Source organism: Palaemon carinicauda, chromosome 42 (genome assembly GCF_036898095.1).
Source record: "Palaemon carinicauda isolate YSFRI2023 chromosome 42, ASM3689809v2, whole genome shotgun sequence".
Taxonomy (NCBI): domain Eukaryota; kingdom Metazoa; phylum Arthropoda; class Malacostraca; order Decapoda; family Palaemonidae; genus Palaemon; species Palaemon carinicauda.
Window position 1 is genome coordinate 33,830,665 of NC_090766.1, and position 17,963 is coordinate 33,848,627.

General features: G+C 42.9%; 1 protein-coding gene across 2 annotated transcripts in view; it reads right to left on the reverse strand.

Moving 5' to 3' along the window:
• The window catches only part of LOC137633259 (acyl-CoA dehydrogenase family member 11-like), a 104,499-nt gene that overhangs the window by 27,867 nt on the left and 58,669 nt on the right, over positions 1 to 17,963 (reverse strand). For both annotated transcript variants that reach the window (XM_068365463.1, XM_068365465.1), the window contains exons 8-9: positions 9,893 to 9,986; positions 3,745 to 3,895 (exon numbers count right to left, since the gene is read on the reverse strand). In XM_068365463.1, the coding sequence (XP_068221564.1) occupies positions 3,745 to 3,895; positions 9,893 to 9,986 (245 nt within the window). The remainder of the gene's footprint in view (positions 1 to 3,744; positions 3,896 to 9,892; positions 9,987 to 17,963) is intronic.

Sequence of the window (17,963 nt, forward strand, 5' to 3'; positions counted from 1 at the left end):
CCAGAGACCAATCCAAAAAATTGAAAACCTCAAAGGCCCATAAATTCCTTTGAGGAGATGATCTAGATCTGAAGAGGACCAGCAAACTTTCGAGCGTCTCATGGCCAGACGACGAGGAGAGTCTACGAGGCTTGAGAAGTCTCCCTGGGCAGAGGCAGGCACCCCCAAGCCGAGAACTTCTCCCGTGTCATACCAGATGCTCGCACGAGAAGCCAATTTGAAAGGGGGAAAAGCAAAAGCGGACTTCCCCAAATTCCTCCTGGACATTAACCAGTCGCCCAACAAACGCAAAGCTCTCTTAGAAGAGCGAGAGAGCACTAACTTCGTGAACGACGGAGTCGAAGAAGCTAGGCCCAGCGTGAACTCAGATGGAGGCGAACGAGGAGCAGCAGAAACAAAATGATCAGGAAACAGGTCCTTAAAGATAAGCATGATCTCCTTAAAATCAAGGGAGGGCTGAGCAACCCTAGGCTCCTCTCCATCCGAAAGAGTCCCCAAAGGAACATCAGCAGGAAGGGGATCAACGACTTCCTCATCCGAAGGAAATTCATCCGACAACGGCAAAGTCTCGCGATACGGAGAGACATGCCGAGGAGGCAACGCTTGACAGGCTATATCAACATGTGACGGAGCCGCAGCAACAGCTGAGGTAACGACGTCACGCCGAGGCTGCAAAGACTGAAAGTCTTGAGACTGACAAACAACAACAGACTGTGTCGACTGACGTTCGACATCACGTTGGGACTGCACTGACTGCAGGGTTTGAGTTTAAAAAACAACACCCGACCGCGGTGACTGACGTTCAACGTCACGTCGGGGCAACGGAGTCGGCCGACGAACGTCACTTCGAGACTGCGGCGACAGTTGCTGAACATCACCTTGAGTCTGCGGCAAAAGAGGTTCCACGTCACGTAACTGACGTGAATGACGAGGAACACGATCAGAATCGCGTTTAACAGCACCGATAACATTAGCGCTAACATCATAATGACGAGACAAAACTCGCTTAGGCGGTTGAAGACCAGAGTCACGCTTGTCGGACTGGCGAACCGCAAGCAAAGGATCTTTACTAACCTGTTCATGCTCATAAACCTCCATTAAAGATGAAAGTTTCAACTGCATGTCCTGTAGGACACTCCACTTCGGGTCAACGGGAGTCGGAACGGGCCGTGACGTCGGCAACGTCTGTGCATGCAAATCATCGCACCGAACGGGACCCTCGGACTCCGTGTCACGCTTACGCTTAACAGGCGAACAGCCATCCGATGACTGAAAACGGTCAGAGCTGCCCCAATGGCTACAGCCAGGACGCTGGACCTGTCCTGAAGGGACTGACTTGCGCTTTAAGGGTCTAGAAACCTTACGCCAAGGTTTCTTATGCGGCAAATCGTCGGAAGACGAGGAGAACTTAGTCTCCCCCGTCTTATGGTAAGGACGTTCTTGATGAGAAACGTCTGATACCTTAGAGGGAACGTCTGTACGTCGGTTTACACCTCTCGCTCCCTTAAGTCCTACGACATTCCTTCTCCCTGGTGCAGGGGAGCCTGAAAGAGGTCTCGGACTAGGGGAGCGACAAGCACGAACAGACGAACCCTCGGTCGCAACACTAAACACATTATGCGCACTTTCCACTTTACCACTTTGACTTTCCACTTTACCACTTTGACTCTTTAACAGCTTAACATCGGACATAAGCTGGTTCCTGTCCGATGCTAAGGTTTCGACCTTCTCACCCAACGCTTGAATAGCTAAAAACATATCACGCATTGAAGGTTCATGCGTGCCAATAGGGGGTTCAGAAACTACCACTACAGGGGAAGGATTAGGTTCAGGGGCATGGGAAGAGGAAAATTCTAAAGATCTAGACGAGCTTCTCCTCACCCTATCTCTTTCGAGTTTCCGAGTATATTTTTCATACTCCAACCACTCGAACTCCGATAAAACCACATACTCCTCACACCGATCTCCAAATTGGCAGGATTTACCCCGGCAATTAGCACAAACAGTATGAGGGTCGATAGAAGCTTTCGGAAGACGTTTGTTACAATCTTTCGCACATTTGCGATATACAGGAGAAGGGTCAGCCATTATGAAAATCCAGAGAAAATCCAAAGGAAAGCCAAGTTCATCAACAAAAAACAAAAAAGGGTTTCAAGAGTTTTAATGAAGGAACAAACCAACACAGCAAAAGCCAATAAAACCAAAACAAAGTACTTCACCAATTCGGTAGAAAACTCGAGGTCTAGAGCGAGCAGAACCAATGTTGTCGGTGACACCGACAGAGAAGAACTAGTTTGGTTGAGAAGTATATGCGGTATCTGGCCGATAGTCGGCTCTGGTGGGCACACCCGCAACCTTCATGGCGATCACTCGCGAGTTTTTTTGGAATCTGTCGGGCCGTCGGAGACGTCAGCTATTTATATATTCACCGGCTAAGTTTAATATTTAAAACTGCATAGTTAACTGGGAAAATAAAATTAAATAATTATTTTAACAGAAATTCTCTAGGGAGGAACTCCGAAGAGGAACCCCGAGGGAAAAACATAAAATAAGAATTAAGTATGCGCCCACCTTCCCCAGACGACATCCACGGGAGAAAGGGGGGGGGGGGGGGCGGAGTAACTGTAATAAAAACAGAATTATAACAGAATTAAAATTATCTAAATCATCTGAGAATATAATAGTGAGAACCACTGAACCCCAAAAGGGAAGTGTTCCCCACGGAGAAAGCTGAAAAGTTTAAATACAATTAGATTTCACTAAAAATAATTGAGACAAACAAACGCAATAGCAACCTAACCCGCAACGGGAAAGGAGCTACCGTAATAGTACGTAGTTGTAGTAAAGGTGAACGACCTCAAGTAGAGAGAGACCATAGTCAATCTAAGAAAAGGTCACATTCCCTTCGCTGAGAATCCATGTTTCCCGTAGCAAAAGAGGAAAAGCGAAGATAATAGATGAATGAAGAGGGTCCAGGCGATGACGATTCCCCTGCGGCGGCCGAGTTAACAGATATATGCCGACGGGAAGACCGAGGACCAGAGAGGGAGAGGTCGTTCCCCACGAGGTGGAACTGTGGTGGCCTTGCTACGCAAGTGTCGTTGTCGTACATCACACACAGCACAAACACTGAAAAGAAAACTTACTATATTTCTATACACAAATATATATACAAACATAAAGAATGTTTATATATACTGTATATTACAAGTACTGTATAAGAAAAAAAGTAAAATGACAAAAATTAATAGCAGTCCAAAATAGGCGAGGAGAGAGAGAGAGAGGAACAACCGTTCTCGCTCCGAGCCAAAAGTAAAGTGAGCTCAAGCACAGGTGTGTGTAAGGCGGGTGTGTGTGTGTGTGTGTGTGTGTGTTAGCAGGCTACCCTCCCTACCCCCCCCGCTAACTAGCGGTAGGGTAGTAAACCCTCGTTAAAATTTTAATGGCTCATCATTTAAGCCACGCCGAAAGTATTAACCCCTATTAAATAGCGTGGTTTGTATGTCAGTTACGGAACAATTGTATTTTCATCCTTCATCTAGTTACCTGTCTACTAAATTTCTCTACACATCTATATGAATCTGCTTTAACAATTATAATTCTTACTCTTATCTTAGATGCCATGTTATTACGTTATCAAGATTACAGTATTTTGTTATTCTTCTCGATATTTTTCCCTATGTACAAAAATCTATCATCAAGCACGTGAACTTTACACCTTAGCATCACCATGTAAACCCTGACCTTCTCATGGCACTGCAAGCAGATATTGAATTGTGGAGTCTTGTGATAGTAAGCATATTTGCAATGGATGCAATGCCTCGCCCCTCCTCAGACACTTGGTGGGCTATGGCACCATCTAAAAGCAGTTCGGCTGTTGGAAGCTGTCGTGTCCCTTGAAAGTAGACATACATTACAGTTGTGTTAATTAAAATCATATCTAAAGAGAGTTAGATAAAACCATTTCGGTAAAGAATATAACAAAAGATTATATTTCCAAGTAAAAATAATTAACTTAAATGAACTAAATACAGTATACTGTATTATCCTTATTATTATTATTACGTGCTAAGCTACAACCCTAGTTGATAAAGCAAGATTCAATGAGGCCAAGGGCTCCCCCCGGGGAAAATAGCCTGGTGAAGAGAAGAAATAACGAAACAGACAAAACACTGTACCCGAGTATACCCTCAAGCAAGAGAACTCTAACCCAAGACAATGGAAAACCATGGTTAAGAGGGGTAGACATAGTTATCCATTTACAAAATAAACAACAGTAATACAATAGACCCAAACATAAAAACCAACTTGAAGGTATAAGTTTAGAAATATCTGCTCAATACTTTTATAAGTTTTTCATGAAAAACATTCAGATAAAGACATCAAATGAGTCTCAATATTTCTACTGACTGAACATGATTTTCCTCAATTTTCACTTCCATGTCTGTTCTGTTATTTAATTGTTCCGAATCTACTTAATTTCTGTGGTCAGTTATGAAAGATAGTTCAAATAAACAATCAAGCTACAAATCTTAAATCACACAGTTAACCATAAGAGTTTGTTCCATCCATATACCAAAGGCACTTCCCCCAATTTTGGGGGGTAGCCGACATCAACAAGAACAAAACAAAAAAAGGGGACCTCTACTCTCTATGTTCCTCCAGCCTAACCAGGAACTCAGCCGAGTTCAGCTGGTACTGCTAGGGTGCCACAGCCCAACCTCCCACATTTCCACCACAGATGAAGCTTCATACTGCTGAGTCCCCTACTGCTGCTACCTCCGCGGTCATCTAAGGCACCGGAGGAAGCAGCAGGGCCTACCGGAACTGCGTCACAATCGCTCGCCATTCATTCCTATTTCTAGCACGCTCTCTTGCCTCTCTCACATCTATCCTCCTATCACCCAGAGCTTTCTTCACTCCATCCATCCACCCAAACCTTGGCCTTCCTCTTGTACTTCTCCCATCAACTCTTACATTCATCACCTTCTTTAGCAGACAGCCATTCTCCATTCTCTCAACATGGCCAAACCACCTCAACACATTCATATCCACTCTAGCCGCTAACTCAATTCTCACACCCGTTCTCACCCTCACCACCTCGTTCCTGACCCTATCTACTCGAGATACACCAGCCATACTCCTCAGACACTTCATCTCAAACACATTCAATTTCTGTCTCTCCATCACTTTCATTCCCCACAACTCCGATCCATACATCACAGTTGGTACAATCACTTTCTCATATAGAACTCTCTTTACATTCATGCCCAACCCTCTATTTTTTTACTACTCCCTTAACTGCCCCCAACACTTTGCAACCTTCATTCACTCTCTGACGTACATCTGCTTCCACTCCACCATTTGCTGCAACAGACCCCAAGTACTTAAACTGATCCACCTCCTCAAGTAACTCTCCATTCAACATGACATTCAACCTTGCACCACCTTCCCTTCTCGTACATCTCATAACCTTACTCTTACCCACATTAACTCTCAACTTCCTTCTCTCACACACCCTTCCAAATTCTGTCACTAGTCGGTCAAGCTTCTCTTCTGTGTCTGCTACCAGTACAGTATCATCCGCAAACAACAACTGATTTACCTCCCATTCATGATCATTCTCGTCTACCAGTTTTAATCCTCGTCCAAGCACTCGAGCATTCACCTCTCTCACCACTCCATCAACATACAAGTTAAACAACCACGGCGACATCACACATCCCTGTCTCAGCCCCACTCTCACCGGAAACCAATCGCTCACTTCATTTCCTATTCTAACACATGCTTTACTACCTTTGTAGAAACTTTTCACTGCTTGCAACAACCTTCCACCAACTCCATATAACCTCATCACATTCCACATTGCTTCCCTATCAACTCTATCATATGCTTTCTCCAGATCCATAAACGCAACATACACCTCCTTACCTTTTGCTAAATATTTCTCGCATATCTGCCTAACAGTAAAAATCTGATTCATACAACCCCTACCTCTTCTAAAACCCCCCTGTACTTCCCAGATTGCATTCTCTGTTTTATCCTTAATCCTATTAATCAGTACTCTATCATACACTTTTCCAACTACACTCAACAAACTAATACCTCTTGAATTACAACACTCATGCACATCTCCCTTACCCTTATATAGTGGTACAATACATGCACAGACCCAATCTACTGGTACCATTGACAACACAAAACACACATTAAACAATCTCACCAACCATTCAATTACAGTCACACCCCCTTCCTTCAACATCTCAGCTTTCACACCATCCATACCAGATGCTTTTCCTACTCTCGTTTCATCTAGTGCTCTCCTCACTTCATCTATTGTAATCTCTCTCTCATTCTCATCTCCCATCACTGGCACCTCAACACCTGGAACAGCAATTATCTCTGCCTCCCTATCATCCTCAACATTCAGCAAACTTTCAAAATATTCCGCCCACCTTTTCCTTGCCTCCTCTCCTTTTAACAACCTTCCATTTCCATCTTTCACTGTCTCTTCAATTCTTGTGCCGGCCTTTCTTACTCTCTTCACTTCTTTCCAAAACTTCTTCTTATTCTCTTCATATGACTGACCCAGTCCCTGACCCCACCTAAGATCAGCTGCCCTCTTTGCCTCACGTACCTTGCGCTTTACTTCCACCTTTTTCTCTCTATATTTTTCATACTTCTCTATACTATTACTCTGCAGCCATTCTTCAAAAGCCCTCTTTTTCTCTTCCACTTTTACCTTCACTCCTTCATTCCACCATTCACTGCCCTTCCTCATGCTGCCTCCAACAACCTTCTTGCCACATACATCACTTGCAATCCCAACAAAATTTTCTTTTGCTAACTTCCACTCCTCCTCTAAATTACCAGTTTCTCTTACTCTCACCTCGTCATATGCCATTTTCAAACTTTCCTGATATTTACTTTTTACCCCAGGTTTTATTAGCTCTTCAACCCTCACTAGCTCCCTTTTACATCCACCTACTCTATTCCCCCACTCTTTTGCTACAACCAATTTTCCTTCCACCAAAAAATGATCAGACATACCGTTAGCCATACCCCTAAACACGTGCACGTCTTTCAATCTTCCAAACATTCTTTTAGTTATCAACACATAATCCATTAATGCCCTTTCTACTACTCTTCCATTTGCCACTCTTACCCATGTATACTTATTTTTATCTTTCTTCTTAAAAAAGCTAGCAGTTATTACCATCTCTTGTTCAACACACATATCTACCAGTCTCTCACCACTCTCATTTTCACCTGGTACGCCATACTTCCCAATGACACCTTCTACCTCTCCAGCACCCACTCTAGCATTTAAGTCACCCATAACAACTACATAATTCCTTCTACCCAGTCCTTCTACACACCTAGTTAATTCATTCCAAAACTCATTCCGCTCTTCTTCACTTTTCTCACTACCTGGCCCATACGCACTGACAAACGCCCAACATTCCCTACCCAACCTAACCCTTACCCACAGTTTGTTACTGAAATAAAATCTATATTTTTTTCACTTCCTTCTATTCAAGAATAATAGCACTCGAAAGAGAGAATTAGAAATTTTCCCAATTTCAATCTTCCTTTGATTTGGAGGATTAAATTCTCTAGGCCATTCCATGCTACTATAGGTAACTTGAAAACTGCTTTCTTCCTAAAGTCTCACCATTTTCCTCATGCCCTTATGTGGTACTTTTTTTCAATTTTCTGCTTAGCACAAGCTATGCCATAATTGTTTCCAGTCTTGTGTGGGGGATTGCTGAGTAATTTCTTCTATTATAGCATTCAGTTGCTGAATTATGTGCATAGAGTCAAAAGTGCAACTGCCACAGAATATTGGGTCTAGTCAGTACAGTTCCTTTGGAAATATACTATGAGATACAGGGAAAATACGGCTATTCCAACTGTAACCATTATAGAATGACTTAAAATAAAACCTCTGGATAATACCACGCTGTTGAGAAGAGCTCATGAGCAAGAATTTACAATTGTAAGAGGTTTCCAAATGTGAACTAAAGGTATCCCTTGTCCAGCATGAAGGTCTGGGAGTCATGAGTAAGATTAGATGTGGGTTGAATTTATGAATTTGGGCCATATGACCTGGAACTGTGAATTGTGGAATTTGGAACTGCGAGGCCAATCAGCAACTAAGTGAAGTTGAAGTTAAGTGGCTGGAAAGCTAGATGGAAGAAAAGTACATTAGTAGGAACCATGGTTTAGTGAAAGGTAAAAAAATTGCGTGCAGCATGTTATTGTATTTTTATTACAGTACCAGCCAAATCACAAGCCTTGTTTTAAAAGCATGATGTTACAAGCCCAAAGGATCCAACAGGAAAGCAGCTCAGTGCAGAAAGGAAAAGGAGAAATACGGAATAAACGATATGAGATATAATAAATATACAAAATGTTTCAAGATCTATAACAACCCTTAACTGCATACCTATAGTCAATTCTTTTTAGTGAGGCAGATTTGCACCAATTCGCAGGGGTGCCCTTTTAGCTCGGAAAAGTTTCCTGCTCGCTGATTGGTTGAACGAGATAATTCTTACCAATCAGATATCAGGAAACTTTTCCGAGCTAAAAGGGCACCGCTGCAAGTCCGTGCAAATGTACATACATACATATACCAAGGCACTTCCCCCAATTTTGGGGGGTAGCTGACACCAACAATGAAACAAAAAAAAAAGGGGACCTCTACTCTCTACGTTCCTTCAGCCTAACCAGGGACTCAACCAGCTGAACTCATTAAAAAAAATTGAGTATAGTACTAGGTACAGGATGGTAGTCAGAATGGTAAAAATTCATATCCAAATTGCCAATAACTGGAAGATGGTGCCAGAGATTGCTATCCTGATGAAGAATGAGGAATCTAATAGACCGCAAGTGTTTGTCCAACAAATCAAGATGAGAGTCAGCACCTGAAGACCATACAGTAGAATAATACTCAAAAGAAGGTAGAATGAAAGAATGAAAACATTTCCTTAGGATAGACTGATCACTCAAAATCTTAAGGCTTTCTCAATATAGCAAATATTTGTGCAACTGAAGATGAAACACACTGGATGCGTTTCTCAAAAGTACATTTACAATGAAGAATCGCACCTAGAATTTGAAATAAGTTGTACATAATTAGAGACATTATCAATGTAATGATCAGGATGCTGAGGTGCCACTGTCTTTGATCTACTTACAATAATATATTGCAAACATATAAACTGTGAGTTTGAATAATAGTATTCAGAATGATTTGTCCACTTCCACCTGGACTCTGATCAATCATTGAGTAATTTCTAAACTGAAAGTTCAACCAAACTGAAGATCTACTGTCTACAGTACTTCAACTGATTTTCTCCATATCATCCTTCACCTTATCTCGCCATCTAATTCTCTGCCTCCCACTCAATCTTCTCCCCATAACAGGTTTTTTCCAAGCCCTCCCCACACCCTCTCTTCAATTGCTTTCCTAAATAAATAACTCAAACTCAATTTCTTGTAGTGTCTGCAACCTCCCCATCCTTGTGAGCTAAGGATTAGGGTTTTGGGGGAGCCTATAGGTCTACCTGCTGAGTCATCAGCAGTCACTGTCTGATCCTCTGCTATTCATGAGCGGCCTTTAAAACCTTTAAACAAGATAAGGAAGGATGTGTCTTTCCCAAACTGAAACTACTGTATACAGTATACTATGGGGCGTGGCTGAAATAGAGAATGATTAGGCCTTTCATGAGAGCATCTTTATACCTTCTATATATAAGATTTGCCGTCAATACAATTCAGTCCTAAAGCACAGTCTACATAAATCCTTATTTTGTATATACAACACAATCATTTATTTTGAATTTCCTTTACTTTCAAGAAAGAAAGTAATTCATATAATAAAACTTACCTAGTTTATTCTTGAGCTTTACAATTTCAATGCCATTTAGCTTTCCATTTTCTTTTCGAGTTTCCAAATAGAACATTGTGAGGCCTCGTGGTTTCTGAAAAGTAAAATAAATAAATGATTAACTATAGCTATGTGAAATTGTTTTTTTAACATTTGATAAAATTACATTCTACTTCACTGGTGGACTTGAATACTGTATGTTTTAAAATACAGTACAGTACTGTACTATATTTTACTGTACTGAAATACTGTCAATTTAAAATCATGGAAATAGCTAATGTTTTATGAACATTCCAATGGAACTGAGAGTCTTATATAGTGGTTTGGTAAATCTACCTTAAAATAAAGCAATCGGACAAACGACAATTTAAAAAAAAAGTCTAAACCTGCCTCACTATTCCTGAATAACCATGAAGTAGTTAGCTTGAGTTCATAACAAATAGTGTCTGCCAAAGGACTAAGTTTTTATTAACACCAAATGAAGGGTTATTCTTGGCCAAAAGTTCATACCTTCTAAAACATCTCAAATACCATAATCTTTAAATATTTAATAGAAGCAATATTCATGAAGTGAGCAGACTACAAAAACTTTAGATTCTCCAGATATGCTGGGAGAAAAACCTGCATAGGACCCACAGTTATTTTAGAAACTCATTGTGCAAGAGCTGATATAGATTACAACATAGCTTACAGCTGTCTAGGATGACACAATTAACCTTGTTAATTCACAGTTGTATTTATAGAATTTGGAAAATATGGTCTGAATTTCGGTGGCTTAGTAGAAACGTTCCTGTCTGGACTAGAATTAGATTATCTCTCAAGCTCGATGGTTTCTCTTAGTGTCTGCACTTCACTATCCTTATGAGCTAAGGATGGGGGATTTGGGGAGCCTATAGTTCTACCTACTGAGTCATCAGCAGCCATTGTCTGGCCCTCCCTAGTCCTAGCTTGGGTGGAGAGGGGGCTTAGGCGCTGATCATATGTATATATGGTTAGCCTCTGGAGAATTGTCCAATTAGCAGGCCACTGTCACTGTCTCTTGCCTCTGGCATTCAAAAGCAGCCTTTAAAACATTAAACTGTGGTGGTAGATGCCATTCAATGTTAAAGTGTAACAGGAGGAGTTGGTTCACAAATCCTCATTGTGAAAAAGCTATATACTTTTACAAAATGGGAAAATGCAGTAAACTTGCACAAGTAAAGGATAGAGACAAAAGTACCTTAATAGAGTCTATAAATATCTGCCTGTTTAAATGTACTGTGTACTGAGAGTATTGCATTGATATTCTAGAATGATGTACACATATCTTTGGAGGAATTTTAAGACTGAATGGATTTTATAATCTAAAATAAACAACAACAACAAATACAGCCATTCCTAGTCCACTGAAGGACAAAGGCCTGAGAAGTGTCCTTATTCATGTCTGGGATTTGGTCAGTTTTCATCACCACACTGGCCACTGCAGATTGATAATGATGGGAGACTTTTGTCTGACTGATCACAGCAAACCAACTAAGTATGGGTGGCCCTGACTAGTACAGCTTGCTGATTGTAGCGATGCACAAACCCTTTCACCAGATTGAGGTATCCCCACTATAAAATGAAATGGGGGATCAAATAAAAATTGTTCAATTGTAAGGGGCTCTACCTTTATGTTAAAGTTGAGGTTTCTGATAATCAAATACTTCATGATAGTACTTCTAATAGCAGGATATCATAATCTGAACTACAGAAAACAAACTATAAAATCATGTTTGCTATTTATACATAAATTTGTTTTTGCCAAGCAATAACTTATTAATGTTGTAAACACCCACCTTCTTGGTCTTAATATCTTGACTACTTCTCTGGTTAACGTTGTAGTCAATAGCGAAAGTATACAAGTATCTTTTCACTTTCTAAGAAGTACAGGACTTTAATATCATTTCAATAACAATTTCATCTTTCTTAGAAAATATGATATTTTAATTATAAAATAAATTTTTGAATATACTTACCCGGTGAATATATAATAGCTGAGCCTCCGGCGGCTCGACAGAAAAACACAAAAACTCGCGAGCGATCGCTATGAAGGTTGCGGGTGTGCCCACTAGCGCCAACTATCGGCCAGATACCGCATACTGTATACATGTAAACAGACCCAATTCTTCTCATCCCGCTGGGTCTCTATTGGGGAGGAAGGGGGGGCCTTTAATTTATATATTCACCGGGTAAGTATATTCAAAAATTTATTTTATAATCAAAATATCATTTTTAAATATTTAACTTAGCCGGTGAATATATAATAGCTGATTCACACCCATGGTGGTGGGTAGAGACCAGAGTTAATTAAGTTTACAGCGTATATGCTTAGAGTTTTTGACAGTTATATCATAACAAAACCCAAATATATATAGGTACCTGGTAAGGAAGTTGACTTAGACGATTACTCTGCCTTGTTAGTCTGTCTTCCTCACGAAGCCCAGCGATCCTCTTAGGATGCTGAAAGACTCCCAGGAGCTGAAGTATCAAGGGCTGCAACCCATACAACAGGACCTCATCAAACCCCTAATCTGGGCGCTCTCAAGAAATGACATTTGACCACCCGCCAAATCAAAAAAGGATGCGAAAGGCTTCTTAGCCTTCCGTACAACCCAATTAAAAAACATTTCAAGAGCAGATTAAAAGGATATTGGAATTAAGGGAATGTAGTGATAGAACCCTTACCCACTACTGCACTCGCTGTAACGAATGGACCCAGTGTGTAGCAGTCCTCGTAAAGAGTCTGGACATCTTTTAAGTAAAATGACGCGAATACTGATTTGCTTCTCCAAAAAGTCGCGTCCAAAATACTTTGCAGAGATCTATTTTGCTTAAAGGCCACGGAAGTTGCTATAGCTCTTACTTCGTGCGTCTTAACCTTAAGCAAGCATCGGTCTTTTTCATTCAAGTGAGAATGAGCCTCTCGTATTAAAAATCTGATAAAATATGACAAAGCAATCTTTGACATAGGCAATGATGGTTTCTTAACCGAGCACCATAATGCTTCAGATCCACCTCGTAAGGACTTAGTATGAGCTAAGTAGAACTTAAGAGCTCTAACTGGACACAGCACTCTTTCAAGTTCGTTGCCTACGATCTCTGACAGGCAAGGTATATCAAAAGACTTAGGCCAAGGACGAAAAGGCAGTTCATTTTTGGCCAGGAAACCAAGTTGAAGTGAACATGTGGCTTTTTCTGTAGAAAAGCCGATGTTCTTACTGAAGGCATGAATTTCACTGACCCTTTTAGCCGAAGCCAAGCACACTAGGAAAAGCGTCTTGAGGGTGAGATCCTTCAGGGAGGCTGAATGTAATGGCTCAAACCTGTCTGACATGAGGAACCTTAGGACCACATCTAAGTTCCATCCAGGAGTTGCCAAACGACGTTCCTTAGAGGTCTCGAAAGACTTAAGGAGATCTTGGAGATCTTTATTGTTGGAAAGATCTAAGCCTCTATGACGAAAGACCGAAGCCAACATGCTCCTGTAGCCCTTAATCGTGGGAGCTGAGAGGGAGAGAACATTCCTCAGATGTAAAAGAAAATCTCCGATTTGGGCTACAGAGGTACTGGAAGAGGACACAGATGCTGGCTTGCACCAGTCTCGAAAGACTTCCCACTTCGACTGGTATACTCTGATGGTAGAAGCTCTCCTAGCTCTCGCAATCGCACTGGCTGCCTCCTTCGAAAAGCCTCGAGCTCTTGAGAGTCTCTTGATAGTCTGAAGGCAGTCAGACGAAGCGCGGGGAGGCTTTGATGAACATTCTTTACGTGGGACTGACGTAAGAGATCTACCCTTAGAGGAAGACTTCTTGGAAAGTCTACCAGCCATTGAAGTACCTCGGTGAACCACTCTCTCGCGGGCCAGAGGGTAGCAACCAACGTCAACCTTGTCCCTTCGTGAGAGGCGAACTTCTGCAGTACCTTGTTGACTATCTTGAATGGTGGGAATGCATATAAGTCCAGATGAGACCAATCCAGTAGAAACGCGTCTATGTGGATTGCTTCTGGATCTAGGACTGGTGAGCAATAGATTGGTAACCTTTTGGTCAACGAGGTGGCAAAGAGATCTATGGTGGGTTGACCCCAAGTAGCCCAAAGACTCTTGCCCACGTCCTTGTGGAGGGTCCATTCCGTGGGTATCACCTGACCCCTCCGACTGAGACAGTCTGCCAAGACGTTCAAGTCCCCCTGGATGAATCTCGTCAACAGGGAGATGCCTCGATTTCTTGACCATATGAGAAGGTCCCTTGCGATCTCGTACAGGGTGAGGGAGTGTGTGCCTCCTTGCTTGGAGATGTACGCCAAAGCTGTGGTGTTGTCTGAGTTGACCTCTACCACTTTGTTTCGAAGAAAGCTTTCGAATTTCATCAAGGCCAAGTGGACTGTTAATAGCTCCTTGCCGTTGATGTGCATGCTCTTCTGACTTGAGGTCCACAGACCCGAGCATTCCCGACCGTCCAGGGTCGCACCCCAACCCAAATCCGACGCGTCTGAGAACAACACGTGGTTTGGGTTCTTGACTGCTAGGGAAAGTCCCTCTCTCAGACTGATATTGCTGTCCCACCATTTCAGGCATGCCTTTACTGGTTCGGAGACTGGGAATGATACCGTCTCTAACGTCTTGTCCTTGTTCCAGTGAGAGGCTAGATGGAACTGGAGAGGCCGAAGGTGTAGTCTCCCTAGCGAGACAAACTGCTCCAGGGATGAGAGAGTCCCTACGAGACTGTTCCAACTCCTGACTGAACAAACGTTCTCTTTTCAGCATTAGTTGGACTTCGAGCAGGGCTTGTTCTATTCGGGTGGCAGACGGAAAAGCCCGAAAAACTGGACTGCGAATCTCCATCCCCAAATATAGAATAATCTGGGATGGGATCAGTTGGGACTTTTCTAGGTTGACCAAAAGTCCCAACTCCCTGGCCAGACTCAACGTCCAATGTAGATCCTGCAGACAGCGAAGACTGGACGATGCTCTGAGAAGCCAGTCGTCCAAGTACAGGGAGGCTCGGATTCCCGATAGATGGAGGAATTTTGCCACATTCCTCATGAGCCTCGTAAACACGAGAGGAGCAGGACTGAGGCCAAAGCACAGGGCTCGAAACTGGTACCCCACATTCCTGTAAACAAACCTCAGAAACGGTTGGGAATCCGGGTGTATAGGAATGTGGAAGTATGCATCCTGAAGGTCGAGAGAGACCATCCAGTCGCCTTCCATTAATGCTGTCAAGACAGCCTGGTAGACTTCATCGTGAAGTTTGTCTTGACAATGAACACATTGAGCGCACTTGCCTCTTACGTACTCCTGCAGTGAACATGGCTGCCAGATCATTGGAGCCATCCCTGATAGACTTGTTCCTGCAGAGAACGTGGCTGTCAGATTATTGGAGCCATCCCTGATAGCCTTGTTTATGCATGACATAATTGTACAGCAAAACTTCAAACGCTCGAAAAAAACTCCTAACAGGAGATGGTCTAGCTCTGAAGCCGACCATAAAATCTTGGAGCGTCTCATGGCCAGGCGCCAGGGAGAGTCTATGAGGTTTGAGAAGTCTACCTGGGCAGAGGCAGGAACTCCCAAGCCGAGAACTTCTCCCGTGTCATACCAGACTCTCGCTCTATAAGCCAGCTTAAAAGGAGGGAAAGCAAAGGCTGTCTCCCCCAAACTCCTCCTGGTGATTAACCAGTCGCCTAGCAAACGTAAAGCTCTCTTAGAAGAGCGAGAGAGCACTAGCTTAGAAAACAACGGCTTCGAAGTAGCTAGGCCTAGTGTAAACTCTGACGTTTAGGCGAACGAGGAGCAGCAGTTACAAAAAGATCCGGACAAAGATCCTTAAAAATCAGCATGATTTATTTAAAGTCCATAGAGGGCTGAGCAGCTTTAGGCTCCTCTCCGTCTGACAGAGTCCTCAAGGGAATATCAGTAGGAGGGGGATCAGCAACTTCCTCATCTGAAGGAACCTTGTCCGACAATTGCCGAGTCTCAAGCAAGGGAGAGACTTGCCGTGGTGGCAATGCTTGACAAGCAGAGTCCACACGCAAAGGAGCAACAGTAGCAGTCAAGGACGCTATGTCATGTAACTGCTTAAAGGACTGACCAGCAACAACAACAGGTGCGGGAGGACGCTCGACGTCAACTCGAGACTGCCTTGACTGCCTAGACTGAGCAGTCAAAACAACTCTTGACTGCGGTGCTTGACGCTCAACGTCAAAACAAGTCAACTATGCTGGTTGGCGAACGTCCTGAACGTCAACAAGAGCAAGCGGCAGCGGCTGAACGTCCACAAGCGGCTGAGAGTCAACACGGGACTGCATCGAGTGAGGCTCTACAAAACATGATTGACGTGACTTTGTAACGTCAATGTCAACAGGACGAGCAAAGGCTCGTTTGGGCGGCTGACGGCCAGGATCTCGATCAGCTAAGCAGAATAGTCCTCCATAAGAGAGGCAAGCTTATTCTGCATGTCTTGCCGTACAACCCATTTAGGATCAACGGGAATGGGTGCGGTAAGAGACGAGGGTAACGTCTTTGACTGCAAAACCTTGCCTACAATAAGACTCTCGGAGCCTGTGTTACGCTTTTGTTTAGGCGGCGAGCAGTCTTCCGATGACTGCATAGGGTCAGAGCTGTCCCAATGGCTACAACCAGGACGCTGGACCTGTCCTGAAGGGACTGACTTTCGCTTTAAGGGCCTCGAAACCTTGCTCCACGGTTTCTTACGCGAAAAGCCTTCGGATGACGAGGAGAAAATCGTCTCGCTCGTCTTATGGTAGGGGCGGTCTTGATGAGACACGCCTGAAACCATAGAGGGAACGTTTGTTCGCTGATCAAGGCCTCTCGAACCCATAAGTCGTACGACATTACTTCTCCCTGGGGCTTGGGAGCTTGCAAGAGGTCTCGGACTAGGCGAACGACAGGCACGAACAGACGAACCCTCGGTCGCAACACTGATAACTCTTTGCGCAATTATCACTTTATCACTACGATTTTCTGTTTTGCACTTACTTCACTGAAATCGAATTTTTTCAACAATTCACATTAGGCATGAATAAAACTGATTTCTACCTGAAGCACGCAATTCTACCCTACATCAAAAGGTTATAGTTGTGAAATATGATATTTTAATTATAAAATAAATTTTTGAATATACTTACCCGGTGAATATATAGCTGCAACTCTGTTGCTTGACAGACAAAAACTGTACAAAAAAACTCGCCAGCGATCGCTATACAGGTTGCGGGTGTGCCCATCAGCGCCATCTGTCAGCCAGATACCAAGCTCTATGTAAACAAAGACTCAATTTTCTCCTCGTCCCACTGCGTCTCTATTGGGGAGGAAGGGAGGGTCATTTAATTTATATATTCACCGGGTAAGTATATTCAAAAATTTATTTTATAATTAAAATATCATTTTTAAATATTTAACTTAGCCGGTGAATATATAGCTGATTCACACCCAGGATGGTGGGTAGAGACCAGTAAAATATGTTTACATTTTATGAGCTAAGAGTTTTTATTTCATTTTAGAAGTTATCAAAATAACAAAAACAAAATAAATAGGTACCTGGTAAGGAAGTCGACTTGAACGATTACTCTGCCTTATAAGTACGTCTTCCTTACGGAGCCTCGCGATCCTCTTAGGATGCTGATAGACCCCTAGGAGCTGAAGTATCAAGGGCTGCAACCCATACAACAGGACCTCATCAAACCCCTAATCTGGGCGCTCTCAAGAAATGACTTTGACCACCCGCCAAATCAACCAGGATGCGAAAGGCTTCTTAGCCTTCCGGACAACCCATAAAAACAACATTAAAAAACATTTCAAGAGACAGATTAAAAGGATATGGAATTAGGGAATTGTAGTGGTTGAGCCCTCACCCACTACTGCACTCGCTGCTACGAATGGTCCCAGTGTGTAGCAGTTCTCGTAAAGAGACTGGACATCCTTTAGATAAAAAGACGCGAACACTGACTTGCTTCTCCAATAGGTTGCGTCCATTATACTTCGCAGAGATCTATTTTGCTTAAAGGCCACGGAAGTTGCTACAGCTCTAAC